The sequence below is a fragment of the Helicoverpa armigera genome, chromosome 29, assembly GCF_030705265.1.
Source record: "Helicoverpa armigera isolate CAAS_96S chromosome 29, ASM3070526v1, whole genome shotgun sequence".
Lineage (NCBI taxonomy): Eukaryota > Metazoa > Arthropoda > Insecta > Lepidoptera > Noctuidae > Helicoverpa > Helicoverpa armigera.
The window spans coordinates 4758231-4769631 of NC_087148.1; the positions used below are offsets into that span (position 1 = coordinate 4758231).

At 36.1% G+C, this 11401-nt stretch overlaps 1 protein-coding gene across 1 annotated transcript; it reads left to right on the forward strand.

Annotated features, from left to right (window-relative positions):
- Nucleotides 1-4173: 4173 nt before the first annotated feature.
- LOC126056819 (uncharacterized) lies at nucleotides 4174-11372 on the forward strand. Its single transcript, XM_064042532.1, has 7 exons — nucleotides 4174-4199; nucleotides 4624-4781; nucleotides 5177-5302; nucleotides 6056-6397; nucleotides 6739-6918; nucleotides 7846-7924; nucleotides 8139-11372. Exons 1-7 carry the CDS (start codon nucleotides 4174-4176, stop codon nucleotides 11323-11325), a joined length of 4098 nt encoding a protein of 1365 aa, XP_063898602.1. The 3' UTR covers nucleotides 11326-11372.
- Nucleotides 11373-11401: the final 29 nt, after the last annotated feature.

The following is an 11401-nucleotide window of genomic DNA, read 5'->3' on the forward strand; positions in this document are numbered from 1 at the left end:
ACCCAGTTACCCGGGCAACCCAATACCCCTTAGTAAGACTTGCTGACAGACTTTCTAGCTTCGCACTACCCGTAACGACTGCCAAAGATGTTCACATGACAGGCGGGCCCCATTTTATGTGCCTTCCGAAAAACATGGGAACTACATGACAAGAAAAAATCCTAATGATAATCAGACCCTACTGGTTTCTTCAGAGGAACCAAGAAGGAGAGACACGAGACCGAATGCATCATCTCACGAGCCTTTTCCCAACTATGTTGGGATCGGCTTCCAGTTTAAGCGGATGCAGCTGAGTACCAGTGTTTTACAAGGAGCGACTGCCTATCTGAACTCCTCAACCCAGTTACCCGGGCAACCACGAAATCATATTAAGAGCATACTACAAACTTTTAGTCGACCGATAGTTTGTTTGGGCACATAAATCAGTATGAAGATGAATGGTAGTGCACACATTGCAAAGATCAAGTATTTAGCCGGTATAAGACCGACTGAAAACTTTGATTGGAATCAAGATTTTCTTTGAATAATTTTTTGCATTTTGCAGTGTGCTGGTGTCTCTAAAGGGCTCAATTTTATTCGCAATCACTTCAAATATACGTCAATGTTTCTTAAAAACGACTGTTTTGTATGAAAATTTAACGTAAAATCATAGTTAACAGTTGTTTTAAGAAAACTGACGTTTTGTCGTCGGTGAAATTGGCCTGAAAGGTTTTGAATGTTTTAAAATATATGAAAACTATGATTATTTTTTGTTATAAATGAAGCAATAGTGAACAAAAATGCAATTATATTGTTAATAACATTCTTATGAAAATATTTGGATTAATAAATGTAATGCATAATATTATATTATATGTTGTTTTTTTTTTGTTTACCCTACGTTATACTGAAAATATACCCTGAAAGTATATGACTATAGAGAATACTGAAATATAAGGCTTAACAACTTTTTATGGGAAACCCTCAAATGACCGCTCCCGCTGTGGGTGCAGCGTGAGGGAGTGTCAGACTCTTACTGACTAAAACCCATTATGTTCCTTCTGAAGCCCTTTATGTACCAGAGCCGCGGTAACTCTCGCGAACAATCCCGCAGCCCCGACAGAAGACTTAATAGCACTAAGCGATAAAGCACTGTGACGCATACAAATGAATCTCCTGGTCTACTCGCTCTTGCAAACAGTAACCACGGAAGAATAAAAGGTATCGGAGATGCATAAGGTAAGGTAAGGTAAGGTAAGGTAAGGTAGGTCACCTTCGTATAGGTAAAAAGAGTTACCAGAACTAACGAAGCGCTCAGGTTCCTTGTTAAATCAAAACCAATCTGTCAAAGACTTATCTTGATTGATTGTTGATTTTATTTTAAAAATAATTCCATAAAAGGCGTGTATGGGCGGAGCTAGTAACGTTCGTCGTCCCCCGAACGCCCGCATTGTCAACGCTACTTTCTTAGGAGATTTAGCGTTATGTTATCTCCTCTACTCATTTTGTTCTCCGTTAACATACAAACATGTTGAGAATGGACAAACGCGCATACATACCTACACATTGTTGTTCTTTCAAATCTCATAATTAGAAAACGTTCATTGTTTTGCACATAACGTGTCAACAAGTAAATAACCTATTCAAAATCAAATCTTTCGAGCATTCTAGCTATGTATCTACTGTTATTGAAATCAACATTATATTGGAGACCAACTGTAAATTTTTAGGTAAGGTACCTGCACCTACATAAAGCTCATCCTCCGAGCCTTTTTCCCCAAGCATGTTCGGGTCGGCTTTTAACATACACCTGTACCCACATGTAGCTACTGCTAAATATATTAAGTAGGTATACTTGTATTGGAAAAAATATATAAAATATAGTAGGTAAATGAAGTAGGTACCACTTGTGACCTTCTACAACAGGAAGATATTACATATTTGCTTAAATACTAATTTACACCTATATTTTTTTGTTTGTTAGTTTACACCCTCAAGGTTCTGAAAGTACCGATTTGAAAAATTCTTCCACTGTTGTAAAGTTACGTTATCTCTGAGTTACCTTCCGAGACACGGGTGAAACCACGGAAAACGGCTACTTAGTAACTATTTTTTTTTTAGAATACAGAATGTCTTTGCTACAACTGAAAATAAGTACTTACAGTTTAAAAGACTTTATTAAAACTATTTTTTTTAACTAAAAAAGAATGTCTGGTACCGTGCAGATTCGATATTTTTACCTAAGTAAGCACAACTATATATGTAGTTACCACGTTTTACTGGTAGTTACTGCGGTTCTGGTACATATAGGCCTTCAGAATTTTGATGGGTTTTATTTTATTTATTTTATTTTATTAAGTCTGACACTCCCTCACACTGCACCCACAGTAGGGACATATGATGATTTCCCATCAAAGAAAAAAGTATGCACAATTATTAATATAAATTCTTTCAATAATAACTTGTGGGAAAGTCGATTTAGTTAGGAAGAATGTTACTTGTGGCAGTATGGCGGAAGAAAACATGCTGCGCCGACCACAAATAAAATTAGGATAAGGACAGGAGGATGATGATGATGAATATCTTGTAAAAAAATCTGAAATCATATGTAGATACTTGGTTATTAACATAGCTTGAACCGATGAAAATTCATTGTCCATTAATAAAAAAACGTACCTATGTGCCACCTATGTAAAACGTACCTTTTTAAACTGTGTCACCGTGAAAATTCTATCAGAATTCACATGAAACTAGGGAAATAGCCAACACTTTTAATCAAGGTCAATTTACATGACAACAATACCAAAAAAATCTATTTTTTCACTTCGGAATCAATAGCAATTCTTATCGTTGTAGAATTTGACCCTTTTTCCTTTGGAAAAGATTAGAAGATAAAAGAGTTTTTTGCGATAACGTCTTTTGTTTATGAAATCTTTTCCACTCGTGGCTTTAGCTCCTGCCTTTAAGGACGTTCCAATTGTAAGTATGAAAAAACATTATTTTTTATTATTGCTTTTACTTTAGTCTACGTGGTCTACCCTGTGGTGTAACTGAATCTTAAAAGGTCATGAACATTTGTATAAAACCAACTGTTTATACTTAAAATCACAATCATCTTCCCTAGTCTTTTCCGGGCCTTTTAAGATCGGCTTAAGTACCAGTGTTTTAAAAGATAAAGATAAGTTAAATGTCATTTATCCAAAGTAGGCTGAAAATCAGCACTTTTTGAAGGTCACAAAAGACAGTCCCTCAAAACGCCCGAACTTCACCACTTCCTATGTGTTTTTGCTGGGAAGAAGAAGTAGTGGAACAAACTTACCAGCAACAACAAGGAGCGACTGCCCTATCTGACTCCCTCAACCCAGTTACCCGGGCAACCCAATACCCCTTGGTAAGACTAGTTGTCTGACTTGCAGACTACCTGTTACAACTGCCAAAAATGTTAATTGTTCTTCAAAGTTTCAAGCGTGAGAGTTTGGAATGTGACTCGCAAAAATCCGCAGTGTTGTGTTCATTTGAAATGAACACGACGATTCACAAAGCATATCTTAAAAATATGGGTACGCTAGTTTTTGGTGACCTACTTCTCGCACTTCATCATCATCATCTCAGCCGGCGGACGTCCACTGCTGAACATAGGCCTCCCCCTTAGATCTCCATAGATACCTGTTGGACGCGACCTGCACCCAGCGTCTTCCGGCGACCTATATAAGATCGTCTGTCCACCTTGTTGGTGGACGTCTTCTCGCACTTCTGCATCTGTAGCCTGTAAAGATCTTCATAAATACTACTCACATATTATAAAACAAAGGCCATTGCCACTGTAGTTAGTTGAAGATTTCCATCTTCTGAACTGTGAAAGAATTTCCAATTCGGTTCAGTCGTTACGAAGCCTTAAGGGACAAGTTAGAAAAAACCTTAGAGGTTAAAAAAAATGTTTTTTTTTTGACTTTCCAAAAAGGAGGAGGTTCTCAGTTCGTCGGTATCTTTTATTGAAATTGTGCTATTGTGCTAAACAAAACTATGCAAAAATAAAACAATGGATAGATGGAAAATTTAAGAATCGAATCGATTGTAACCTTTTTGCGACTTTGCGATTTTTTAAAAAAACAATTGCTTATAATGCATTCACTTTCTTGTCAAGTGCCCATACTGTTCATACAATTCAAATTATGTATACATATATAAGATACCATGTTAAATGTACCAAACATATTGTGGTGAGAAATAAACATTTATTTATTTATTTATTTATTTATTTAATTGGATAAATAAGGAATCCCACCATATTATTTATCAAGCGTTAGTTTTCGTTAAACACTCCTTTCATCATCTGTCCAGCATTACCAATTATGTCGAGGTTGGCTGCCAATTTGACCGAATGCAGCTGAGTATATCAGAGTTTTACAAGGAGCGACTGCCTATCTGAACTCCTCAAACCAGTTACCCTTCCGTAAGACTGCTTGTCAAACTTTCTGGCTTCTACCCGTAACGACTGCAAAAGATGTTCAAATAACAGACAGGACCCATCAATTCATCGTATCTTCATTCTATTCAAAACACAGAGGAACTCGTCATGACAAGATGGCGTCTTAACCACTTATTTTACATTAACATTGACACTATACTTTTATAAAATTTCAGCAATCCCAAAAACAACACCCTACATATGACACGATGCGACTACGACGTGGTATTCTACAGGGTGTTCTGTGTCACACTTCTGGCTATAGCCTTCACTTTCACTCTTATACTTACCAATGTATTCATAGACATTGATGGACTACTTGCTAGCAAAAAAGGTAATAAAAACTATTTGGTCACCTGGCTATTTCATTTTGGTCAAGTGGCTTAATTAAATACTTTTACTGTGATACTGACAAATGGCTTAAAAAAATAAGAAAAATAAAAAAAACAAAGGGTAAGAAAACAATATCAGTCAAGTGGCTATTTCGTTTCGGTCAAGTGGCTAAATAGCTCAATGAGGTGCTGTTGTGATTTAAATATAAATTAAATTTTAGGTTACATAGTACTACTTAAGACCCAAATACACTAACTCAATACGTCCGTTTGTCTTAAAACAATTGTTTACTTCGAAAATTAAACGTTAAGATTCATAAATATCAACTGTTTACGAAACTTGTGCCTAAACTACTATCCAAAACATTAAATAATAACACGTATTATTAAATTTCAGATAAACACAATATCCATATGAATGATAAAATAATTCGCGATGAGTTCACATCGGAAGCCACGGATAATAACTATGAAATAAATTACGGTGAAAATGATGACACGTATAGAACTAAACGATCTACAGGTAAAACTAACTTCTACCATCACTACATAGTATCAAACAAAGTCGCTTTCTCTGTCCCTATAACCCTATGTATGTATGCTCAAATCTTTAAAACTACGAAACGGATTTTAATAGATAGAGTGATTGAAGAGGAAGGTTTATATTGTATAATTACATCCATTAAATAGTGGAGAAATACTTACGTTATTTTGTATGCTTATTGCACCCGTGCGGAGCCGGGACGGGTCGCTAGTGTTACGTAAAGCATTATCGTCTGCTGAGCCTTTTCCCAACTATGTTGTTTTCGGCTACCAGTCTAACCAGATACAGCTGAGTACCAGTGTTTTATAAGGAGCGACTGCCTATCTGATCTCCTCAACCCAGTTACCCGTTCCCGTTCAAGTGGCAGCCTAGACTAATTTAACATATCTTCCGACGCACGGAGGAATTTGTCATGGTGAGATGGTCACCCATCCAAGGACCGATCTTTATGATCGATCCACGCGGCTTTGACTTAGCCACGTCAAGCCTTAGAAAGGGTATATGAAAATTTTATCCAGGTACAGGAAGTAGTTCCTTCGAGGATCGTGTGGGACCACGGGGAACACCTAGAACATCGAAATTAACTTTGTTGTGCCTTTTCTATTTACCTATACACAAAATTACTCGCTTATTCTTGACTCTGGTTAGATGGCAATGCTGAATTTTTGACCAATATAAAAACCAGCCTTTGGGTCCCTTATTCAATTTACCTTAACTAAAACTTTGTTTCAGAAACCCAAAGCTTCTTATTCCACATAAAAAATCCGAAAATCAAAAATGTATTAGCCAACCGTCTATCAACGTTACTTGAAGAACTAGATGCCGAAGAATCTATGAATAACAACAAACCTAATAAAGATAAAAAGATCGTTATAGATGCACATAGAGATGCACAAGTCATTGTTGCACCTAAGGTGCAAGTAGATGAGAAGAAGAAGAAAGCAGAAGATCTGTTGCATCTTACAGTACATAATATACTACTACAAGGCATCATTGGACATATGGATTTGAATGAAGTTTACAAAAAAGTTTATGCTTTGATGACGAATTTACATGAGGTTCCTGATAAAAAAGGTATTTTAGATATACGAGTATATGCTGTGTGATACGACTACATATAACAATGTTAGAAATAAGCTACTACATAACTCTCTATCACCCTTAAATTGTAAGCGCAAGCCAGCCAAGCGCAGCGTAGGACGTCCACCAACAAGGTGGACAGACGACCTCATAAAGGTCGCCGGAAGACGCTGGATGCAGGTCGCCTCCAACAGGTATCTGTGGAGATCCAAGGGGGAGGCCTATGTTCAGTAGTGGACATCCTATGGCTGAGATTATGATATAAAATATGTAATGCTAATGAAAAACAAGATCATCCATACAGAACTTTAAAAAAACATTAATCTATTTTACAGGCAGTTTAACAACTAGACCAGAGGAAACAGAAAGAGTTGGAGATGAAACTAAACTACTGCCGAAACCAATAGAAGATAGGTTTATTGCTGAAATACTTAACTGCAATGAACTAAAAGAGCAGATCGAGAGAGCTGGTAAAACAGATGAAGGCGTTATTAAGAAATCAATCAAAGTTAAAGGTAGACTGGTAAACTTTTTTTCTATGGGATATCATCAAATGACCCTTGGGTGCAGCGTGAGGGAGTGTCAGACTCTTACTGACTAAAACCCATCATGTTCCTTCTTAAGCCTTTTATGTACCAGAGCCGTGGCAACTCTTTCGAACAATCCCGCAGCCCCAGCAGGCTTTGGCCCTGGTGGGTCTCGCTGGGGTTTGTTGACTCTCTTTGAGGTAGGGTTGGAAGTCTTAATTTAACTTTTGAAAATTAACCTAGACACAAACCAACTTCAAGTAGGTACACAGCCGGTAGGTCAAACTAGTAGTATCTAATCATATTTTACTAATCGCATATTAAACTTCTACTATTTAATTGTGATAAGGTTATTTATTTATTTTATTTTATTTATTTATTCGACTTACACGGCTTTAACAGCCAATTACATAAATCGTAAACTTGAAAATCTATTGAAAATTCAGGCACTCAACGAAATCTTACCTTGTCATTGTGTTTTACATCACAGGCACTTTTCTGTCTGTCCTCTGTCTGACCTCCTCAACCTAGTCACAAGGGCAACCCAGTACCCCTAAGTAGACTGGTTGTCAGGCTTATTGGCTTCTGACTGCCCGTAACGTCTGCCTGAGATGTTCAAATCACATCCGGGATCTACAGTTTATTGTGCCCTGCAGTTTACTGGGATTCTAAATTATAATGAAAATAAAAAACCAAAACCAAAAACCAGCTGAGTACTGAGAGTACTCCTCCGCATCACTGTCCTCTGGAAACGTGCCCAGAAAACTGGCCGCATTGCCACGTTGAATGGCAATGCTAATTCTTTGTCCAAAGAACAATCCAGCCCTCTGGTCACGTGAAGCATCGAATGTAATATTGAATATTTTATCAAATAATGAAAATATTTCTAATAACAAAGTGATATTAATCTTTCAGGACCACCGAATATGGTAATCAAAACTATAATAGACATAACATCTGACGGGAATGATCCCGTCAAAGAAAATGATACCAAGTAAGTTAATGAAGATACCTTAATAAATAAATCATCCATGTTGAATATTTTCATCAAAAACTAATGTCATAATATTTATTTTTAAATCTGTCATGTCAAATGTCAAATGTCTTTTATAGAAAAAAAAAACTTCAGAAAAACCCTACATTCAAGACAACCTTTTTCAAGACCCTAATTCTCATTACCATCGTAACATTCACACAATTAATTTCAGATCCTCAAAAGAAAACATAAAAGGCATTATAGAAGTAATTTACAATGGAAAGAAAATGAAATTCAGTCGACCCGAAGCCGATATTTCAACAGCGCCACCGTCATTACCAATAAAAAGGATACCATTAACATCAAAACCAAAGAAACCTGTCAAACTAAAAATACGTATACCAGAAACAACCACTGCAAAATATGATATCAACAGCATACCTAAAGCTCACATCGACAAATTCATTGAAGAATATTTCAAACGGTTTCCCCGCGATAACAAAGAAACCAATGATATTAACGAACACGAAACCAAAAGATTAAAACGACACGTCAAACTTAAGAAAAAGCATGAACACAAGAACAAACATAAAAAGGAAGATCAAGATGACGAATTGTATGTAGAAATAGAAACGCATTTCGACAGCAAAGGCATGCAAGGGGAAAAGAAAAAGAAACTCATTCGGAACTTAATAGATAAGATACAAAATGCAATACACTCGAATGCGGACTCTAAGCCAGATACAAATAAGGAGAATCCTGTTAAAAAGCGCAGAAAACTTCATTTTAAGAAACGGATACAGGATCCTTTAAAACACGCTAATCATGATCACGTTTTGGTCAACAAATATTCTATACCTTTGGATAGTATTATTCATAGACAGCTTCACCCTATAAGTAAAACAGTGCCCATGCAAGAAAGTTCACCAGCTATCGGGACAAATACTGGCGAAGAGTGGAGAAAACCATTCTTTGGTCCTACTTTTCTAACAAATACTAAAAGCATTAATTCAGCAGAAATGAGCGAAGTCGAAGTAGACTATAACAGAGTTCTAGACATAAATGGAGTACCACAGAGACTACAATTGCCATTAAACGTTGAACTTAGCGACGAAACTTATGATACGAAGTCGTATTATGATGTAGGAAAAATGAAATTCTTTATTAAAGACATCGATGGCTCCGGATTTTCAGTTGGTTTCAATCAATACGTTGATCAAGCCCCCGACAGTGAAACTATGAGACTGTTTACTGGTCTGGAAAATGTCCTTAAGACTTACCATCAAACTTACGATCCAAACAATGATCCAGTAACTACTACTGAAACAATTTTAAATCAAGATTTTAATGAAGGACAATATGGTGCATTAACTCCTAACGATGAGCATATAATAGAACGCCGATCTCTCAAAAATAAAGGTGACTACCATTCCAATGAATACAAAGTAATATATGATCATAATTTCATGCCTTATGATGACTATCGAGATATATTTGATAATAATATTATAAAAACAGAAAAAAGCCCTTACAGTCCCAAAAACCATTACAAAGAACTGCCTTTAGTGGTTGATGAAAATATATTTGATAAAAACCTGAAACCAGCAGAAATATTTGGCTTAGCAAATCTATTTGAGCGCAAAAAGCGATCGATTAATGTCAAAAAGATATCAAACTTGAACAGCAAAATAAAATTGAGCAGATATTTGAACACAAAAGCGATGGCGACTAAGAGAATATTCTTAAACAAGAAACGGAATAAAAGACAGATTAATAAGATCCGGATTATTGCAACAGATCTCCCACACATATCGAAACATTCAGACGAAAATGTTTTTGTAGTGTCTGATGAAAACGTTTTCGCTGACAGAGCTATTGTCAAAGAAGTAGAGACTTCTGAAGCTGAACATGATAAACAAGATGATGACTTTGTACCAGTCTATCAATCTGAAGATACCTTGCCGCAGACATTCGTCACTAAAATATTCGACGGCCGATCGAGACACAATCCACTGATGTCCAAATACCCTCACATATTCATGGAAGAGATTTCCAGATCAAGAGAGGAATACTTACCAAATAACGCGTTGTTATTTGGCAAAATCCCCGGACTCAGCAAGATTAGTGAAAACCTTGATACTGAAAAAACTGATGAAAAAATTGAAGTAGTTACTACCACAACTAACGATACAGACCCAAACATGATAAAAGAACAAGATATAGTCAACGCGTTACTAGAACCATCTCCAAAAGCTAACTATAAGGTAACTGTCAAAATAATACCAAAAAATTCAACAGGTCTCCATTCAGGATTCAAAGAAGTACACACAAGTATAAATAAAAGATTTAATAAAAATGGACTGTTGTACTCTTCGTTAGTAAACGTATCAGAAATATCTAAAATTACGAAACTCAACAGATCTAAATCTGATGGATCAGTGGATTTGGATCACAAAGACCATCACGAAACATCAATGTCTAAGAAAATCAGAGATCAACAGGAAAGGATGCAGTTTTTGCTAAAACAGCACGCGAAACATATAAACGAACAACTCAATAGGTTAAAAAAGGAAAAGTCTAACCTAGAATCGTTGATAGAAAGTGATAATATTACTGAAATTAAATATATTGATTACGATGAGTCAAATGCTTATCCTAAAAAATATATACCACCTACTAAAGAAGATACTACAGTTACAACACCAGTGGTACAAACGACAGCTGTGACTTCTAAACCTAAAGAACATACGACAGTTACTACAGTACATACGACGGTACCTACGACAACACAGCACACGACAACACCAGCCAAGGATCTATCAGATAAAGTAAAAAGAAACTTAATAACATCAATAGAACGAAACGGCAACTTAACAGACCAGATTTTAAAGAAGATAGATAGAAATACAGAGATTTTACAAGCGTTTTTAAAGAAATTGACGGAAAAAATACATGTGATCACTCCAGCACCTGTAACAGAACATATTATAAAGCCAACAACTGTGACATATAAGCCGGTACATAAGAAAAATGAGAACATACCACATGAATGGAATCACCAAGGCATACCATTCCACCAGAATATGATGATTAGAAAGAATGAGTCCCACATAACGATACCGTTCGTCTACGCATTACAACAACCTATTTTACCACAACATAAAACGAATATTCCTATGGCTATGGCTAACGTAGTCTACCACGGACATATACATACAAATGCCGGTCATATAGAACAAAGTCATAATCTCGTACACACAGATAAAGATAAACCTAAAATCGTTAACAAGATAGAATCGAATAATCAGTCTCGATTTTTTATCGATGAGCTAGAAAACGATTATAAGGTCATCCAAGTAGGTGATGTTAAAAAGAATCGGGAGTATAATATGGTCAATTTAAATGGTACTTTGGCTTAAGTTTTTGATTTTGTTTTTAGATGCTAAGTATGTATTTATTTGTATGGAGTTTTTCGTGTAATAAAATGGAGTTGTA